Source organism: Chenopodium album, chromosome 2, assembly GCF_948465745.1.
Source record: "Chenopodium album chromosome 2, dcCheAlbu1.1, whole genome shotgun sequence".
Classification (NCBI taxonomy): domain Eukaryota; kingdom Viridiplantae; phylum Streptophyta; class Magnoliopsida; order Caryophyllales; family Amaranthaceae; genus Chenopodium; species Chenopodium album.
In genome coordinates, this window is record NC_137835.1 from 74212332 (window position 1) to 74234251 (window position 21920).

General features: G+C 36.0%; 1 protein-coding gene and 1 long non-coding RNA gene across 4 annotated transcripts; both read left to right on the forward strand.

Annotated features, from left to right (window-relative positions):
• The first annotated feature begins 365 nt into the window (after positions 1-365).
• On the forward strand, positions 366-4457 carry LOC145587514 (protein FAR-RED IMPAIRED RESPONSE 1-like). The gene is made up of 4 exons (XM_081644254.1): positions 366-603; positions 1133-2448; positions 2996-3920; positions 4054-4457. The coding sequence occupies exons 2-3, from the start codon at positions 1550-1552 to the stop codon at positions 3372-3374; spliced, it is 1278 nt and encodes a 425-aa protein (XP_081500380.1). The 5' UTR covers positions 366-603; positions 1133-1549; the 3' UTR covers positions 3375-3920; positions 4054-4457.
• Positions 4458-5245: 788 nt separating this feature from the next.
• LOC145587524 (uncharacterized) lies at positions 5246-21911 on the forward strand. 3 transcript variants are annotated; one of them, XR_014101293.1, is made up of 4 exons: positions 5246-5348; positions 5457-5515; positions 6273-6362; positions 21771-21911. It is a non-coding gene; the product is annotated as an uncharacterized LOC145587524 (long non-coding RNA). The 3 variants fall into 3 exon arrangements; XR_014101289.1 differs by having other exon boundaries at positions 5257-5515; XR_014101286.1 differs by having other exon boundaries at positions 5257-5515; positions 6299-6362.
• Positions 21912-21920: the final 9 nt, after the last annotated feature.

A 21920-nucleotide genomic window follows, 5' to 3' on the forward strand; every position in this document is an offset into this window, starting at 1 on the left:
AACAAGTATAAAACATATTAAAACATTTAAGAAATTGAAAGAAAAAAAAGGAGAGAAGTAGACCTGCCGACGCAGCCAGCAAATGAGAAGATGTCATGAGTGAGTTGAGCAGCGACAATGAAAAAAGAAAGAGAAACGGATTAACTGAGGAGTAGGGAAAAGAAGAAGATTAAAAAGAAAAAAAATAAACAGTCAAAATGCGCTTGATGATCCTCGAACCTGGGACTATCACCTTTCCAACTAAGCTGCGCACCATTAAATTATATAGAGCTTCCCCCAGTTCATAAGCCTTATGAACGAAATATGTTCATAAGATGGCACTTTCGAAATTATTTGAACATCTTTCATTATTTTATTGTTTTTGGTAGTTTTGCTGACTTGGCACATAACTTTGCCGTTAGCTTTTGGTTAACAGTCCCCCATTTCACATCCCGTTTTATCTTGTCCTTGCCTTGCCTAAGATTCCCTGGGAGCAGTCTGGAGAGAAGACGATCGTGAAGCTGTGTTTGCTTCTTCTGCACTCCATTTTTTCCAAGCTTTGAAGATAGGGAGATTCCGATTTGATGTCCCTTAGCTTAATCTGACATTGGTACAACTGAATTGGTAAGTTTTGCCTAGTTTATTGAAAACCCTAGTTTGGAGAAAGTCGTTTAATTGGTGTTAATTTATAAAAATCGTCATCTCGTTTGTTGCAATTGGTAAATATATGCATGTAAAGTAGTGAATTGTTGTTGTTTTTGGATGAATTTTATTACATATAACTGGATAATGCAATTGCTTGATGGGGTTAATTGTGGGTTTTATTGCTTGAAGTAATTGGAATTCAGTGAAGATTAGGAATTGAGTGAGTTAATTAGGAATTTGAATAGGAATTACTAGATATTCCTACTAATTGTGTTGTAAAAATGAATAATCAATTTTCAGTAACATAATTTGAAATGGAATGTTGAATTGGAAATTTGATAGCCAATATTGCATCTGCTATTGCGTGAGTTTGGTATTATATCAATGGTGTGTTGTTGCATCTGTTATAGAAGTTTGCAATATGAAGTGACATTGACTATGTTTTGGTATGAAATTACAGTGTTCTGTTAAGTGATTTCAGTCTGAAATTAAAGTGTTTACTATGCAGTTTGGATATGGAATCAGACTGTGATCCTGGGAAAATGGGAGAGCTTGTTGGGAGTTCTTCTATTGATATTGAGGAGGGAAAAGTGATAACTTCCGGTGTTGGTGCTGATGGTCCCTTTCTTAACCTTGTGCCTTTGAATGTTCCAAAGTCCGCTGAGAGATTAGCTGCCATGTCTCCAATTACAACAATCGAAACAGTGGAGACTATTGTCTCAACAAACATGGTGACCATGTACAGTTATGTGGAATCACCTAGGTTAGGGATGGTTTTCAAATCCTTTGAAGATGTAGAAACTTACTACAAAGAGTATGCCGAGCAGAAAGGTTTTGGGGTATAAGAGTATCATCCAATTATTCTAAGAAGGATAAGGAGCGGAGAGGGGCGACATGGAGGTGTGAGTGTTATGGTCCACCTGATATGAGGGCAAGGAGGGAGGCGAAGAAAAGGTCCAAGTCTATGGATGCTTGCGGCACAGGTGGAATAGTGAATGGTGAAGTTAGGGAAGATATGTTGCAGCAGGCGAAACGGACCTCCAAGAAATGTGAGTGTGGTGCCATGTTATACGCTGGGGTTGACAGTGATGGGTTGTTGGTTATTAGGAAATTGAAAAAAGAACATGATAATCATACCCCTATACATAGTGATGCTAATTTGGTGAAGGAGTATCGAATGAAAAATTACACGTCAAATGTAAGGAAAAAATTGTTTAATTACTACGATGAAGGTGTCCCCATAAGGCAAATACATGGGTGTATGGGTACTGAGACCGGGATCGACAACCTCCCTAGTGTTAAGGACCTTGAACATGAAGTGCAAAAGGAAAAGGTAAAGCGGCTGAAAATGGAAGGTGGTGATGCGGCTGCTATGATGGCGTACTTTAACCGGATGCAAGAGGATAATCAGAATTTCTATCAAGCACACCGTTTAGATGAAGAGGGTTGTTTGAAGGAAGTTTTGTGGGTTGATGCTCGGAGTAGAGTGGCTTATGAAGAATTTGGTGACGTGGTTTGTTTTGATGCCACATATCTCACTAATGAGTATGACCTCCCGTTTGCCAACTTTGTAGGGGTTAATCATCACGGGCAATCTATATTGTTGGGGTGCGCACTTGTTTCACACGAGGATTCAGACACATTTGGTTGGGTATTTAGGCAATGGCTGTCATGCATGGGCAATAAACAACCCGGGGCTATTCTGACCGATCAAGCCGCTGCTATGCGCAAGCCTTTGCAACAAGTGATGCCTAATGCTCGGCATCGTTGGTGCATTTGGCACATATTGAAGAAATTCCCAGATAAGCTTGGAAAATGGGAAGGGTAAGTACTATGGTATGTATGTTCAGTAAGTTTTGGTACACATATTGTTGAAATTTAATATTAGTGCAACCTAAATTTCAATTGTATTCATGTCTTTGATAAGTAATGTCATTGTCATGTTCCTCCCAAATATGTACATGCATGTGTTTTTTGATGTTATCCTTACACATATCATTGAAAGTTATTCTGGTCATGCATTTGTTTTCTGATGTTATCCTTACACATATCATTGAAAGTTATTCTGGTCATGCATTTGTTTTCCGATGTTATCCTTACACATATCATTGAAAGTTTTTCTGGTCATGAATTTGTTTTCTGATGTGCACTTGTCATGATTGTAAATGCAATTGTACTATGATTTGTGTTGTGATCATTTGCCCCCATGTGTGTTTGATCATTTGTGTTTGATCATTTGCCCCCATGTGTGTAAATGCAATTGTACTATGATTTGTGTGTAAATGTCATATTGCCTGACCTTTCTGACCTTTTGAGGGTCCTCCTAAGAGTCAGGTGCCTTTGAAGTGTTAAGTCATGATTGATGTTACAGGTACCATGATTTTAAGAGTCCTCTTAAGACTCTTATATATGAGAGATTCACAGTTGGAGAGTTTGAGCGTAGATGGACTGAGTTATTGTCGGAGTATAATCTGCATGACAATGACTGGTTATTTGAATTGTATGAGGAACAGCATATGTGGGTCCCTGCTTTTATGAAAGAGCATTTCTGGGCCGGGATGAAGACTGCGCAAAGAGTGGAAAGCATCAATAGTTTCTTTGATGGATTTGTAAACAGGAAAACAAAGCTATATGAATTCTCGGATAAGTACAAAAGAGCAATGGAGAGGCGTGTTAAAGCGGAAATAGAAGCTGATGCAAGGTGCCGCAAATATCTTCGGTGTCTTGTTAGTGGATTCTACATTGAGTAATTCTTCCAGAATATTTACACCGACACCAAGTTTCAGGAGATTCAGACAGAGTGTACTCGACTAATGCATTGCTCTGGGAGGGACGAGCGTGTCTTGGATGGGAACTTGATTCAATATCTCCTTGAAGATAGGGTGTGGATTATCCCAGAAGGGAAAAGTGAAGAAGTGATTACTGATAGGAGGCGATCATCAGTTCTAGCTGATAAGGAAACATTTGATCTTGTTGTTAATTATTTGAAAACGCTCCATTTAGAAGTACAGAAAAGCAGGGAGAAGTACCTTGAAAACCAACCCTCTCTTCCATCCCTCCCAAGAACAATATTACCCCCATCAGAAATTGGATCAAACAATCCCTTGTCATGCCCAACTCCAAACTCTGTATCAAAGCCAGTGTTGAAGGATCCGGTGTCTTGGAAGAAACCTCGAGGACGGCCCAAGGGTAGGGCCAAATCCCTGGCAGAGACTGGGTACAAGAAGAAGGATGGTAAACCAAAAGGGGACAAAAACAAATCTGTTGGCGAGTCTGAGTTGCCTACCAAGTTACTTGTAAGTTGGAGTAGAAAATTTTTTAATTTACAGTTGAGTTTTTTACCATAGTATTCATTCATTCTTTTGTATATTAATTCACCGATAGTATTCATTCATTTTTTTAATACATTAATTTTCACACATTCCCCAGGCAAAGAGGAAAAATACTCAACTTATGCATAATCAGAACACAATAGAGGACTACTATGATTATGTGGGAGATGTGGCATCATATGATTATGCTGCAGATATAGGAGCGCATGATGACATTTTGCAAAGAAATGGGGTGGATTGGTCAGGTCCATCTTAAGCCTTATGAGAGAGGTCATGTATAGGCTTCCCCTTTATTTATATGAAGAACTGTATTTGAAGAAAATTCGTTGTTAAACATTTTGAAAGCATTTTGACTTCGCGTTTGCTAGCATGTTAAGTTAAACATTAGAATTGGTTGTTTCATTTTTCGCAGACTTATGTGATTTTCATGTAATCCCTCTTCGATGTTTACCGGGTTTGGTACTTGGTGTTAGTTGGTGGACTATCAAACATATTTGACTTTTTATAAGTAGCACCTTTGGTTTCATGAGCATGTGGGGTGTTCATTATTCGGACTCCAGTCCGAAATTCAATCCAAATCCAATCCAATCCAGTCCAAATAAGCTATTTGGATTGGACTTTTTTAAATTTGGATTGGATTTGGACTCACTGAAAAAATTTGAAATTCGGATTTTCGGATTGGATTTGGACTTTTTTAAGCACTCTATATAACTAAAAAAAAAATTTGAAATTCGGATTTTCGGATTGAAATTCAATCCAAATCCAGTCCAAATATATATAAATAAATTAAAATAATAATAATACATTTCAACCCATATAACATTAGTAAGCCCAAATCTGCCAAATCCCCTCATTACTATATACTGCAAACCCTAAATCATTTCTTAGGAATTTTTTTTATTATTATTAATTTGGATTGGATCGGACTGGATTCCACTATAAGAAAAACAATTTTGGGCAACGGATTAATAATTTATGGGCGACAAAATTAATAATCGTCGCCCAAACATCTAATTATGGACCACGAGGTAAATTTTGTCGCCCAGTGTACAATAACAGGCGACGACCAAGATTTGCGTTGCCCTTATTCATAAATGGGCCACGAAATTATTGATAGTTGCCCATTAATATGACTGGGGCAACAAAATAACTTAACCCATTGCCCAAACCAATTAAATTGGGCTGAAAAGGATGTTTAATGTCGTTGCCCATCAATTAAAATTGGGCGGAAATAAAACCCGCTTAATAAAAATCCCAAATATGCCAAAACTTCAAATATTAAACTCCGTACATCATCAGTTTCATTACTTCAGTTCTTCCCTTTCCTCTGTCCCCTATTTGTACCAGAGCTTGAAAAAGCCATTGAAGAGCTATAGTTTTTGCGTGTTTTTGGTCAATTATGTTTCTTTATACAATATCTAAATCCAAGTTTTTCCTTTCTCAATATTACTTTCTAGTTTGTAATTTTGTCAAACCCTAATTTGTTTGTTAATTTCATAGGTGGTCCGGCGGTGGTTAAGGGAGGCGATAACAACGGCTTCAACGCATCCTCTTAACGGGTCAGTTATATAGTGGTTAATATCAATCGAATTTTGTTTTCTGTAAAAAAAAAGATTTTGATGCAAAATAATTGTTCTTTTCTATATTAATCGAGTGACATTCGAGTTTTGTTTCAATAATGAAATGCAAAATTTGTTCTTGAAAATATTCTATGCTTCTAATTTTCCCAATTTAGATCAATGACACTATTAGTTTTGGTTAATTTCCCTGATTTTGTTTGGCGTGATGTAAGAAGCTTAGATGACAGATTTGTCCCAAGAAATTGTAAGGATTCTTAGTTGGGTAAGATTAACCCAGAATTTGATTGAATTATAATTGCTCGTGTAATATCAATTATTAGAGAGCATATTAGAGGATATTAGCTCGCTTAATATTCAGTGAGAATTATATTGTATTTAGGATGTTGAAGGACAATGATATTAGTTTAATTACTTTGATAAGTGGTTTTCTATCGGGTCTGATTTTTTATAATTTCAGTTGTTGTTAGTTTGTTACAGATTTACAATATAGAACTTAACATTCTAATTATTACATGAGTAAATTGACTACATATAGAGAGATTCAATTATAAGAGAACATGTCTTATTTTAAAATATGGCAAACTAGAATCTTTATTTGAACTACCCATGTAATATGAGTGAGCAGAATCAGTAGAGTATGATAAATATTGACTTTCATTCTGATTAACTCATGTGCAAATAAGAACCTGACTATAATGTACCACGAACTAATTAATTTTTTTGCTTAATTGTAAAGATCCTTCTATTACCCCTTTTGTTCAGGAGCTTAGGAGCTTCAAAGAAGATCTGAACATTAGTGTTTCTTGATCAAGCTACCAATATTCAAGTTGGTGTTTTTTTATTTGATTGCTTTTGATTGTATTATACTTATATATATATATATATATATATCTATATGGGTTGAATTTTGAGTATGTTTCTTTGATGAGTACTAGCTTAATTATTATCAATTTTGTGCAGCTATATGATTTGAATAGTACCTGAACTTATTGCTTTAAGAGATATGTTTTGATGAAATTTATCCAGTAGTATGCCTTGGCCAAATTAATGCAAGAAAAATGATATAATAAAGAAGCTTCTTTGCATATGATATATGTAATTGTGTATACACTTTTTGACTTAATTGGTGTGCTTAATATATGGATTAATAATTAGTTTATGTGGATGGATAGTTCTTATTAATTGGTGTGCTTAGGATATGGATTAATAATTAGTTTGTGTGGATGGATAGTTCTTATTATTAACTTGTAGATGACTAATTTTTTTTGTTCTTTGTTTTTATAATTTATTATTAAAATTTTGACTACAAAAAGCTATCAGTATGTAAAATAGTAGGCCTAAAAGAAAATATAAATAAGAATGGTACTTTGTATTTTAGATTTTTAGGATAACACAAAAATCCTAAGCATTAGCTATACTTTGATATTTTTTCGGAAGTGGAGGTGATTAAATTGGCATAATTTGATTGTTTTTAACCTATAAACTTTTTCTTGATTTTTTAACTAACTATTTTTTTTGCTATTATGCTGTTACGGACTATCTTTTATTTTAAATTTCAAGAATGAATAGAGATCGAACTTGGATGAACCACAATGGTATAAAGGGTAGACGAAAACCAGAGTATAAAGCAGGAGTCGGCGAGTTTTTAAAGTTTGCTTACAGGGAAAAAAATGATGACACCTTGTTGAAATGTCCTTGTTTAAACTGTAGATTGAGTTTGGCCCATGATCGAAAAACTATGCAATGCCACTTACTAGTATATGGTATAGATAGTAGTTATAACCCATGGGTGAGTCACGGAGAAAGTGGTGGGCTAGATGTTAATAATGAAGATGATAACACGATGGAGGCCTCAGATAATGACGATGATGATGATATACCATTTGATGACATGGCTCCATTGGTTTTTGATGCCACAAATGCATGGAATAATAGTACAACTTATGAGGTTCATAGTGATGGTGGTAACGCCATGGAGTTTGGTTCTAGTAGTGGCAATGATGAAACTCCTAGTAAGGAGTTAATGACATTGCTCGAAGACATGGAGGCCGAATTATATCCAGGGTGCAAGACATTTAAGAGATTAGAGTTTCTTATCACATTACTACACATTAAAGTTAGCAACAAGTGGAGTGATAAGTCTTTTTCAATGTTATTGAATCATTACATAGGGCATTTAATCATGATAAAAAATTTCCATCTAATTCTTATGAATCAAAAAAATATACAAAAGCATTAGGATTGGATTATGTAAAGATCGATGCATGTGTTAACCATTGCATTTTGTATCGCAAGGAGTTTGCAAATGAAGAAAAATGCCCTAAATGCTTGACTCCTAGATGGAAGGAAAAAGTTGTGCAAGGTGGTGATGTGTCTTCTGGTGACGAAGACGAGGGTGTTGCTGAAAAGAAAACTTGAATTCCTCAATTAGTTTTACGTCATTTTCCTCTCATTCCAAGGTTGCAAAGGATCTTTGTCTCCTCGAAGTTAGCAAAGGACATGCGATGGCATAAGGATGAATGCTCAAAAGATGAGGTAATGAGACACCCAGCTGATTCAGAAGCATGGAAGTCCTTGGATAAAATATATCCAGACTTTGCTGCTGATGCTCGTAACATACGCTTGGGTTTGGCAAGTGATGGCTTTAATCCCGGTGCTAACATGAGTAGCAGATATAGCATTTGGCCAGTGATGTTAGTTCCATATAACTTACCTCCTTGGATGTGCATGAAAAGTGATAACATGATATTATCTTTGCTAATTCCCGGTCCCAAATCTCCGGGAAATGATATAGATGTTTTTTTGCAACCTCTAATTGATGAACTAAAGGAATTGTGGGAGACAGGGGTAAAAACTTTTGATGCTCATGCCAAAGAGACATTTAATATGCGAGCAGTGTTGTTGTGGACTATTAGTGACTTTCCTAATCTCTCTGGTTGGAGTACTAAAGGAGAACGTGCATGCCCTAATTGTCATAAAGATACAAGATCAGCTTGGTTAAAACATGGGCGCAAATATTGTTATATGGATAACAGAGTGTTTTTAGAGCTAGATCACAAAGGGAGACGTAATAGGAATTTGTTTGGTGGAAAAGTTGAACGGGGTCCTCCTCCTACTCCACTTACAGGACATGATGTTTTAGAGCAATTGAGTGGCTATTCAAATGTGGAATTTGGAAAAGGTGTTACCAGAAAACGAAAGAGAGGCGAACAATACATTGTGCATCAATGGAAAAAAATAAGTGTTTTCTTTCAATTGCCATATTGGAGACATCTTTTAGTGCGACACAACTTAGATGTTATGCATATAGAAAAAAATGTTTGTGAAATTATATTAGGCACACTACTTGATTTATCAGGGAAGAATAAAGACACCATAAATGCGCGATTGGACTTAGATGATATGAAGATGCATAGTCAATTACGTGCCAAGCATTTAGGAGATAAAAAATATAAAATCCCTCCAGCAACATACAACCTAACTTTGAATGAACGAAGAAAAATAGTCACCTTTTTGTCTAACTTAGCTTTTCCTGATGCATATGGTTCAAATATATCGCGGTGTACATCTTTATAAGATGGAAAGATCATGGGAATGAAAACTCATGACTTCCATGTTTTCATGCAAGATTTGCTTACCCCTGCCTTTAAGGGTGTCATAGATGAGAAAGTGTTGGAGCCTTTAAGGGAGCTCAGTTTATTTTTCAAGCAATTATGCTCAAAAACTTTGAAGGTTTCCGACTTAGAGCAAATGGAATCAAATATCGCAATCACCTTGTGCAAGTTAGAACGTATATTCGTTCCTGCATTTTTTGATGTGATGATACATCTTCCAATTCACTTGGCCACTGAGGTTAGGATTGCCGGCCCAGTACATTATCGATGGATGTATCGTATTGAAAGGTAAGGTTTTAATTTATATAAAAAAATAGGTTTTATATATAAATAAATACTTATAGATTATAACTAACTTTTTTTTTGAAAAAGGGCGATGAGGACATTTAAATCATATGTACGGAACAAAGCTCACCCTGAAGCTTCAATTGCTAATGGGTACATAGAAATGGAATGTCTAACATTTTGCTCAAGATATATTTCTAAGATTGAGACGCAATTTAACCGTCTAGATCGAAATGACGATATCGATCATCAACAACTCCATACCCTGTCCGTTTTTTCTAAAATGGGCAAGTCTTTAGGGAAGGTAAATATAAAGCAACTGGCTTTTGATGAATGGAAAGAAGCTCACCTTTATGTTCTAAAAAATTGTGACGAAGCACAACCTTTCTTAGAGTAAGTGTTATGATGTGATTGATTTGAAATTTTTTTTATTAAAAATATATACAATTAACTAACTATTAGTTCCTTAATTTCTTTGGTTAGTGAGTATCTAAATGATACGAGTCTTCCAAAGATTGACTTTTACAAGTGGTTGGAGAATAGGGTAAGTGAGCACACCCTTTTTTTTTTTCCTATTATATATTTTTTTCTCTTTTCTTGATTGTTTTCTTTATTACTTATTGTGAAATACAGATTATTAAGCCGTGGAAAGATGGGGATGTAAGGATTACCGAAGAGTTATTTTGTTTAGCAAGAGGACCCATGAAACGTGTTGTGACTTATGATGGATATATCATTAATGGATTTAGATTTCACACCAAAAAACGGCAAAGAAATCGAAAAACTCAAAATAGTGGTGTGGTGGTTAGAGGCGATGAGGAAAGTGGAGAAAAGAATTTTTATGGGATTTTAGAGGAGGTTATTGTGTTAGAGTATGGTGCCTTAAAAAATCGAACAAGTCCCAAAGTTGTTTTGTTTAAATGTAAGTGGTTTGACGTTTTTAGTGACGGGAAAGGGATTAAAAAAAGACAATTTAGAAGCAGTGCTTATCAATGTTACTCGGAGGTTAAGAACCAATGAGTCATTCGCTTTAGCTTCTCAAATTGAACAAGTTTTCTATGTGACTGCTCATAATGAAACAGATTGGAGATATGGAATTAAGGCAAATCCACGAAACTTCTTTGATTTCCCTAATGATGAAGATACTCATGAAAGCGAATCATTATGGGATCATGTGGCTCCACCGGTTACTAACTATGAAAATGATGAAGACATTAATATAATTAGGGATGATGTTGAAAATGAAGTGGTGTACGCTAATATCAACCAAGGAGATGATTTCATTAATGAGGATGAAGAGGAATAGGAGGAAGAAGAAGAAGAAGAAGAGGAGGAGGAAGAATTGTCTAATATGGAATCTACATTGCAGGCTCTTAACGATGACCTTGAAGACAATGATGATGACAATGATAGTTCTAGTGAATAACGTACTTAGCATATGAAAGAGTCATTTATTTATATATTTGAAACTAGTTAAATAATTAAATATGCTCAAATGCTTTATCAAAGCTTTTGCTTTAGTTATAATGTCTATAACCTCTTGGTTTAACTAATTTTCTGTTTTTGTTTATGTATTTGTGTAGAGTAAGTAGTAGCTAACTGTAACTAATTGTTGCTTTTATAATTTAGATTATGTTTTAGTTCACTTATGCTAATGGATGATTGTAGACACCCAAATGTGTCTCCCCAAAACCAAACCCAGTGATGAGTACCTTTCACGTCGAATCATAATCGAATAAAGTGAAAGTGTGGAAAGTCTAGTGTTGCAGAAAGTTTTAATTTCTTTTCTCTTCTCTCTGTTTTTGAAAACTTATTTTAAGAAAACAGCCAATCCAGTTTGGTTGGTCCATGATATGGGTCCAATAGTAGTGTAGTTGGATGAGGCTTGCAAAGACCTTTCCAACGATATATTATAAGCCCAATTCCGATGAATATTGAGGAAGTTATGGCCAATTTACCAAACTGGGCCTGGTTTGAGCTTTATATACGGCCCAATGATCTTGGGGAGGGCCTAATATGATTTATTATTCCTAATGCAATTAGGAATAGTTTTAGTCTTCTAGATTCTTCTAGAAGGTTCTTTTCATTCCTAATTCAATTAGCATTGATAAATTGACTTTTGTTGACTTTTCAGAGTTTTAATCAAAATCAAATAGCATTTTCGAGGAAATTATATGATTGTATCCTCCAGTACGGCAAACTTATCTGATTTTCGAAAACGCGTTGAAAATAGGCTTGGCGCCTAACCCCAGGCCTTGGCGCCTGGAACCAGGCCTGGCGCCTGGCGCTAGCCATTGGCGCCTAGCGCTAGTGTTGGTGCCTGGCAACAGCTAGCCAGGGTTGGCGCCAGCTCTGTTTTTTGTGCGTCAGACTCTGTTTTGTTTAATTTATCTTTTTGGCTGATTTTCTCTATAAATATCGTATTAAAAACTCTGTTTTCATTCACGAATTCACCGATTCTCATCAATAACCAGCTTTTCAATGAATATTCACCAACTCTCATCAAGATTTTCTTGATTATTCTTTCTCTCTCTCTCTTTTCATAAACTAGCCTTTTCTCAAATACAAAATTCCGCATTCGCAAGACTTAGATACACCTAGCCATATTCGAAGTTGCCTTCGCCCTAGACGTGAAAGGTTTAATTTCTGAGGGTTTGGTCCCAAATATCTCTTTCAGTTATTTGATTTAATTGTTTTGATTATTATTTTCCTAAAAGTTACTAACGTGTGTATTTTGTTATTAGAAAGAGGTACGAGGCATCAAAGTAAGTGCTTTAATGGTTTTAATTGATGTTATGATGTAGATTTCATGTTTAAATCGTAATTATGATATTCCTAGTATCATGTCTAGGGTAATTTTAATATTAAGTATGATTAAAAGTACGATGCTTCCTATGTTCTTCCTAATATTTATTATTGTTAGTATCATGTTAGGGTTAAAGATTTGATTTTTATTGCTTAGTGACATGCTAGGGTTTGTTATTAATCTTGTTAGTATCATGCCTAGGATCTTGCTATTATTATGCTTTAATATTAACATGAACATGATTATGATTATAATTGTTATAATTCATGATGATTATGATTATTATTATTATTATTATTATTATTATTATTATTATTATTATTATTATTATTATTATTATTATTATTGTTATTGTTATTGTTATTGTTATTGTTATTGTTATTGTTATTGTTATTGTTATTGTTATTGTTATTGTTATTGTTATTGTTATTATTATTATTATTATTATTATTATTATTATTATTATTATTATTATTATTATTATTACTATTATGATTATAATTTTATCGTCATGATTATACTTATTAATTTATTATGTTGCTTGATATTTATTGTTATTGCTTGATCACCTTTTTTATTGCATGTTTAAAGGGAATCTATACTTGTAATCACGCTTAATAAGATAATTAATAATCTTGTTAGGGTTAATATGATTATAATTTCAAGTGATCGCCAATAATAGTTTATTTGTGCATTAATATTCAACCAACATAGATAAACAGGTTTAGGGTTAATCCTATTGATTGCATGTTAATCAGAAAGCGCACATGAATACGATCAGAATAAAGTAGAGGCCTATTATTAGGGCAGATTCAATCTCTTTTAGGTTGGATTTGTACCTTCATCCCCGAACCCTTATTTGGTTCTAGACCTTATGGAGTTGACGATCTCTTGGATCGTTAAGGGGTGTAACCTTCACCTCGTGAACGGTTTACAAGTTCCTAAAACTTGTTGGCGACTCTTTTGCTCTATCTTCTTTCCCTTTGGACGCCACCGTACTTTAGTGTATGATCACAATGGGGTTCAAGCTAAGTGGGATTAAAGCTTGAAAATATTCCCTACAGTTTTTGGCGACTCCACTGGGGAGGATTTCTATTTCAATTCCTTAATTTGTTTCGGCAATGATTTAGAATGAGTGGATGAGACTCGAAACGTTCTAAGTATTTCATGTGCGTAATTTTGATTAACATTATTGTCATATGCATAAAAAAGATCTCATTTGAAAGACCATCCGTAATGAGTTAAAAACATAGGATTTTACACGTAGGAAATTTGAGAAATATCTTTCACAACTAGGACCGAAATAACACCGCGCGAAACTGGAAAATTTTATCGAGCACAGAAAGCTGCTGAGGCATGTGGGAAGTAGCGTGGGAAGTAGCGTTAGGGGCCAGAGCTTGGCGCCAGCATTTTAGTCGTAGCGCCAGACGCCAGTATTGGCGCCAGGCGCTACAGCTAAAAGCTAGCGCCAGTCTCTGTTTGCTGGCGCCAATTTCCCCCAATACCGAGCCAGAAATATGCATTCTAATTTCGACCGGTTTTTCGTATTGTTTGTTCGATCCTACTTCCTGATTGAATTTTTTCTCACTTTTCTGAAACCCATATGTGTTCTACATATGGACATAACCCTCTGGGAATTCATGCTCCATCTACCTGATTGAACGCTCCGTGCAACAAAGGGTACATCCGAGATGTTGAATTCACCAAACCATGGAAGCGAGTTTTTTCTAAAGCTCGCGGTGTCCCATCCACTCGCGCCAACCCTTCACGGTTAGGCTTCCGCGCGGTGCACCTGGACAATTAACCATGGACCCTCTATTGACTAAACCATATCCCGAACTTTAGAGAACTAGAGCCATGGTTAGGTTGCAAACGCATTGCATCATATTGTGCCTACTTGACTAATTGTGCATTATTTGTTGTGCATACTCTATGTGATTTTTCCTAACCGTTTGTTTGATTTGTGTTAAGACTAAATAAACTGATTAATGACTAAAGGACTTTGTTTAATTAATTAATTAATTAATTTTAGCTAATAAATAAATATAAAATCGAGTCATAGTTCCTTTAAGTCAACCCGGATTTTTATTCCCGTATACTGCACAAACGTCAACGTTTTTTGGTCATAGCCGGAGTTATAGGAAGAACTACGAGTCGTACAACCTATGGATCTGTAGCCCCGAGTTTTATATTTAATTTGGCATTGGTTTCATCCAAATCAGAGTCAGAGATAAAAAGTTATGATTAAAATACCACAGTCTGTCCAGTTTAATGCATGTACGTGAAGTCTTAACTTAGTCTTTGCTTGAGCCTAGTCACATAGTCTAGCCACATGGTCATGACACGAGTCTTAACATGTCACCTACACTCACTAGTATTAGCACACACTTTGTACATACTCTTTTCACACCATGACCATGTCTTAGGTTCATGCATGAGTCGGTCTTTTCCGTCATTTGAGTTGGGGGGTACATTCTATTCCTAATTCTTCATATCCCTCCACCTAAATCTTCTTCACATTCTTCCAATATTTCTTCACTTCCTCCATCCATTGCATGTTGAATAGAGTTTGAGTTAAATAATTAACAATGAATATCCCCAAATTCCTTTTCCACAGTACTTGGTCGAGGAGAGAAGGGCGATTAATCAAGGACAACCTCTTTATTCAAGTTTCACTTTTCGATAAACCGATTCGTCAAAAAAGGAAGGCTAAAAGGATAATGGCAACTCAAGAAGAAGTCAATGAGCTTAGGAACCAACTAGTTACCATGACTGAAACACTGAAGCTTCTCACCCTTAAGGTCGATGATCCCGTGAAGCAACAACAAATGAACCTCATGCAAGAAAGTTTGAGGAAGCTATCTAGTGACTATAAATTTCAGGGCATGAGTTCACAAGGGGTCTCCCTGGACAAGGAACTTCTTCCGCATAAGTTCAACGCCACTGACATCCCAAAATTCAAGGCAACAGATAATCCTTACTTTCATCTAAGAGCTTTTGAAACCATAATGAGTATTAAGGGTATCGATAAGAAGGTTTTTCCCTCTCTGTTCTCACTATCTCTTGAAACCGTTTGCCAACAATGGTACTTCTCCCTTGACAAGGAGAAAACCTCTACCTGGGAATCGATAGTAAACGCTTTCGTTGATAGGTACAAGTGCAATATCCAAGTTGAAACCGACCATAGACAACTTGAGATGCTAAGACAAAAAGAGAATGAAGGCTTTACTTCTTTCTTTAATAAATGGAGGGAAACTTCCGCCAAGATGATTGAGGTCCCCACCGAAAAGGAGTCTGTGAGGATGTTTATCAAGAATCTCCAAGAAAAATATTCAAAGCACTTAAAATATCAACACAACTTGAATACTTTCAAGGCCGTTTATGACATCGGAATTGAAATCGAAGACGACCTCGCAAAGAAAAAAGCTACTAACAATAGTAACCACGGTGGCTGGAAAGGAAAGAGGAACGACAATCCTTCTTCTTTTGAAAACGCCCACTCTAGTAATAATGTTAGTACCTTTGACCATAATGGTGTCTTAGCCATGGACAATTAAGGATCTAAGAAGAAACTAAGGAAAGACTTCACCCCCATTGGGATGAGCTACGATACTGCCTTCGATCGACTCAATGCTAAAGGACTCATTACTCCCATTGGACCTATTCAAGATCCCGCACCTGAAAAGAGATTGCCTAGTTGGAATCCAGACGAACACTGCAAGTACCATCAAGGTAGGGGTCATACTACTGAGAGCTGTTGGAAGCTAAAGGAGGCTATCCAACATTTGATTGATAATAACAAGTTTCCCATGCCTCCAGTTAACAAGAAGAGCGAGTGATGGTAAAGGAAACAACACAAGACAAGAGGCGAGCTTCAACGACAAGATTTCGTGACCTCTTTTTTCTATTTCTTCTTTATTTTTTACCCTTTCCCCAATAAGTCTAGCATAGGCACCCTTTTAATCTCCTTAGATTTATTTTGTAGGATCATTATTTATTTTCCTTTAATAAAATGAGCATTTATTTCCTTATATATGATCATTTTATTGCCAAAAAAAAAAAAAAAAAATCCATATCGAATTAAGCACAAGGTATACCAATGATTTGAGGCACCCCTTGTAGCCACATCATATCTCCTTTCACCTTTCTAATTTACAATCCTTTCTTCATAAACCACTTTGAGCCTCGTCTAACGAAAGACCTTTCTTTTTTCAACCCATATCTACCTAACCTTGGGATGGGATGATGTGCAACTTTTGCAATTCTAAAGAAAGCTTGAGCAAATTCAAGAGATTAAAATAGCAAAAATAAGCAAAAAAAAAATAATAAAAGTGCACAAAAGGGTAAGTGTTCCAATGTCTTTGATATGAAAATATCTTTGATATGAACACGTCTCAGATTGCGTCTCTTATCGAGTGCTCGGTACCATGCCTGAGAAACATGAATGCCAAGTGAGTGATAGACCGCATGATCGGGATTGCCCACACTTATAAAAATAAAATAGATGCTAAAGCAAAAAAAAAAAAAGAGAGCTAAACAAGAGTAGAAACTCAAGCATAAATATAAAGATTCAAAAGCAAAGTTGCACACCTTGGGGGCTTATCTAGGGTCTTGAGCCTTTATCCCCTTCTTCTTTAAACCTTTAGCCTAACCACGTTACAACCCTTAAAAAGAACTTTTTGAGGTATACACACACTTGTGCGAGGTTCGGCTAGAGCTACGTTCGGCCTGATTCCTAACGGATACGTAGGCAACCTCACATCGAGGTGCGGCCGTAATAAACATGCATTCATATTCACATTCACACACTTACACCATGATCATAGCAAGGGATTCCCTATGCTCATCCCTATTCATTTAGAGCTAGACTTGGGGGCTTGATCCCTATATCATTAGCTTACCTAGCCTAAGAGTCACCATCATTTGACTCTTCTAAAAATAATATTTTCCCACAGACTTAGCTCTTGCGGCCTAACTTTAGTGTCACTTTCACACACTGCACAGATACATGACCAAATATACTTCCCTTAGGAACCCTTTGTCATGAAATCTTAACACAACATTGAAGCATGCCTTGTCATATCAACATCACTCATCAATCATAATCATCATTGCATCGAAGTATGAAGTGCTTAGCCTCCGTGCCTAAGTTACCAAAATACTTTCATCATTGAGTCAACCATTGAGATAGCCTAGGATGAATTAATCCTTTCACCTTGAGAGATAGTATCAAATGACATTTGACTAAGCTCATTCAACATGCACCTTCAAAAACTTCGCTTCTTTCTTTTTTCGCGTCTTTCTTTTTCGGGAGAAAGTCGATACCCTCCACAAAAATGACGGAAAAATTTTGCATTTTCGAGTCACACGATCACATTACAATGAACACACGGGTCATGAGTCACACATGTCTTTTCACTTCGAGTCGAGTCAACCTCGAGTCAGTCGATCACAGCGAGTCAAGTTTACACCTTGAGTTGTGTCAAGTCAATGAGTCAAGCAATGCTAAACCTTAGGTCAACCCTAAGATGATTAAAGAAGTTGGCAAAGTTCTATAGTAAAAAATAAATACAGGTGCAGCAGAACAGGGAAGACCTTACTCCAATTCTTGGCGCCAGAGATATCTCAGCACCGACAGAGCTCGAAGCCTCTCAGAAAGGTGATTTCGACCTCATACAACAATTTCGGGTTCCTTGGTACGCCAGTTAGCCCCTATAAGCAACTTGACATGATTAAGTAGTCAGTTTGATTACAATCACAATAAGTGGTCGACCTGATGAAAGATCGTCTCACTTAGCTTAAAGCGCCTAAGAATTGGCTCATCACGGAAACACCGACATACAGGTTTTAGCAGAAGCAAAGTTCAGGCGAGCTTTAGAGATCGACAAACGTTGGTCTTCGGAAATTTCTTCTTCAGAATATTATCGCAACAAACGTTCAAGTATCGAAGCTCTTCGTCCAGAGACGCGTGGGCATATCATTCAAGCTCTATTGTTCAGAGACGCGTGGACATATCATCAAAGCTCTTTTATTCAGAGACGAGTGAACATTGAAATAGCAAGACGACATTCGCTAAGATTGTGGAAGTTGTCACCAAAGATTTGAGTAGATAGCACGAGATGGGCGGTCTTCGACGGCATTCGCTAAGATTGTGGAGGTTGTCACCGAATATTTGAGAAGATAGCACGAGATGGGCGGTCTTCGATGGCATTCGCTAAAATTGTGGAGGTTGTCACCCAAGATTTGAGAAGATAGCACGAGATGGGCGGTCTTTGACGGCGTTCGCTAAGATTGTGGAGGTTGTCACCAAGATATGAGAAGAGCGGTTCATGATGAGGCGGTCTTCGACGACTTTTGCTATGATTGGAAAGGTTGTCACCATGATTCAAGGAAAGGCTCGAGATGTAGCAACATTGATCGACGGCGTTCCCTAGATTGCGGAAGATCGTCAAAACAAACAACAAGATGGCGTTCCATAGATTGTGGAAAGTTGTCAAAAGGCAACTGAAGGTGATTTCAAGAGAAATAATCTTCGATAGTATTCCCTTGGACGTGGAATATTATCAATGCGGATGAGGATTGTTTCAAGAGAAGCAATCTTCGATGGTATTCCCTTGAACGTGGAATATTATCATAACGGAGGAAGATCGTTTCAGGCGAAGCAATCTTCTATATTGGAAGCAGTTACGGGCGTAGCAGTTTTCAAGCGGGATGAAATTCTCTAGCTTGCAGGGGGTCATCAAAACAAGGATACAACAGCAAATCGGTTACTTTCAGAGACGTGTGCTCGACGGTGCAAGATACGCGTTTCTTAACTCTTTTATCTGTTTAACTAACGCTAGTTTTGCAGGAATCGGCGTTACAAGAGTGATTTAGAATCGCAGAACGTTCTGAATCATTCTCCGTCCCTATCGATACTTTGACTTTTGTTTTCGAAACTTGCGTTTCTCCAAACTCAGTCAAAGTGGGGGCTTCTGTAGACACCCAAATGTGTCTCCCCAAAACCAAACCCAGTGATGAGTACCTTTCACATCGAATCATAATCGAATGAAGTGAAAGTGTGGAAAGTCTAGTGTTGCGGAAAGTTTTAATTTCTTTTCTCTTCTCTCTGTTTTTGAAAACTTATTTTAAGAAAACAGCCAATCCAGTTTGGTTGGTCTATGATATGGGTCCAATAGTAGTTTAGTTGGATGAGGCTTGCAAAGACCTTTCTAACGATATATTATAAGCCCAATTCCGATGAATATTGAGGAAGTTATGGCCAATTTACCAAACTGGGCCCGGTTTGAGCTTTATATACGGCCCAATGATCTTGGGGAGGGCCTAATATGATTTATCATTCCTAATGCAATTAGGAATGGTTTTAGTCTTCTAGATTCTTCTAGAAGGTTCTTTTCATTCCTAATTCAATTAGCATTGATAAATTGACTTTTGTTGACTTTTCAGAGTTTTAATCAAAATCAAATAGCATTTTCGAGGAAATTATATGATTTTATCCTCCAGTACGGCAAACTTATCTGATTTTCGAAAACGCGTTGAAAATAGGCTTGGTGCCTAACCCCAGGCCTGGCGCCAGCTAGCCAGGTTTGGCGCCAGCTCTGTTTTTTGTGCGTCAGACTCTGTTTTGTTTAATTTATCTTTTTGGCTGATTTTCTCTATAAATATCGTATTAAAAACTCCGTTTTCATTCACGAATTCACCAATTCTCATCAATAACCAGCTTTTCAACGAATATTCTCCGACTCTCATCAAGATTTTCTTGATTATTCTCTCTCTCTCTCTTTTCATAAACTAGCCTTTTCTCAAATACAAAATTCCGCATTCGCAAGACTTAGATACACCTAGCCATATTCGAAGTTGCCTTCGCCCTAGACGTGAAAGGTTTAATTTCTGAGGGTTTGGTCCCAAATATCTCTTTCAGTTATTTGATTTAATTGTTTTGATTATTATTTTCCTTGAAGTTACTAACGTGTGTATTTTGTTATTAGAAAGAGGTACGAGGCATCAAAGTAAGTGCTTTAATGGTTTTAATTGATGTTATGATGTAGATTTCATGTTTAAATCGTAATTATGATATTCCTAGTATCATGTCTAGGGTAATTTTAATATTAAGTATGATTAAAAGTACGATGCTTCCTATGTTCTTCCTAATATTTATTATTGTTAGTATCATGTTAGGGTTAAAGATTTGATTTTTATTGCTTAGTGACATGCTAGGGTTTGTTATTAATCTTGTTAGTATCATGCCTAGGATCTTGCTATTATTATGCTTTAATATTAACATGAACATGATTATGATTATAATTGTTATAATTCATGATGATTATGATTATTATTATTATTATTATTATTATTATTATTATTATTATTATTGTTGTTGTTATTATTATTATTATTATTATTATTATTATTATTATTATTATTATTATTATTATTATTATTATTACTATTATGATTATAATTTTATCGTCATGATTATACTTATTAATTTATTATGTTGCTTGATATTTATTGTTATTGCTTGATCACCTTTTTTATTGCATGTTTAAAGGGAATCTATACTTGTAATCACGCTTAATAAGATAATTAATAATCTTGTTAGGGTTAATATGATTATAATTTCAAGTGATCGCCAATAATAGTTTATTTGTGCATTAATATTCAACCAACATAGATAAACAGGTTTAGGGTTAATCCTATTGATTGCATGTTAATCAGAAAGCGCACATGAATACGATCAGAATAAAGTAGAGGCCTATTATTAGGGCAGATTCAATCTCTTTTAGGTTGGATTTGTACCTTCATCCCCGAACCCTTATTTGGTTCTAGACCTTATGGAGTTGACGATCTCTTGGATCGTTAAGGGGTGTAACCTTCACCTCGTGAACGGTTTACAAGTTATTAAAACTTGTTGGCGACTCTTTTGCTCTATCTTTCTTTCCCTTAGGACGCCACCGTACTTTAGTGTATGATCACAGTGGGGTTCAAGCTAAGTGGGATTAAAGCTTGAAAATATTCCCTACAATGATAAAAGATTTAAGCAATGAGCTTGGTGATTCTAAATAGTATATATTGAATTCGATATAGGTGAAGAAGTGGCTAATTAAGGAGTTTGTTTTAGTTAACTAACTGGTTGGTTTTTGCAAGGTATAAAGGGGCTGGTACTCTGATCAACAGTAGGTAATATGTGTTTTCTCCTCAATTCTAGCTTAACATGTGGGAATTAAAATGCTCTTTCAGTGAGTTAACATGAATGTTGCTTGTTTATTGGCCAAATTTTTTTATTTTTGCAAGGCAGTATTCATTAACTCACATAATAGTATGCATATAGACAAGTATAAACCATGTTTCCTAACAAATTTTTTCATGATTTGTGCTTGTTATCTTTGAGGAAATGATCTCTACAATGTTACCAGTTAGTTTCATGCTCATAAGTCACTTCTTTGAACTACATTTTATGTTGCTCTGAATGCAGAACCATCTCATTTAATGTTGCTCATATTTTATTTAATTATTGATTTTTTTATAGGAAAATGTCAATCATTCCAACTTCATCAGAACAAGATCAACAAGAAAATGAGATTCAACAACCACCACCAAGGTTGACTTATCGTGAAAAGCGAAGGATTGACCAAGCTGAGCTTCGACAAAAATTCCCTGATCGTAAGAGGCGTGGTAG

What these genes read in the sequence shown, in the direction of transcription:
- LOC145587514 (XM_081644254.1), top strand. Translation starts at nt 1,550, where the DNA reads ATGAGGGCAAGGAGGGAGGCGAAGAAAAGGTCCAAGTCTATGGATGCT. An exon ending in AAGCTTGGAAAATGGGAAGG is followed by an intron (nt 2,449 to 2,995) that starts GTAAGTACTATG and finishes TTGATGTTACAG; the next exon opens with GTACCATGATTTTAAGAGTC.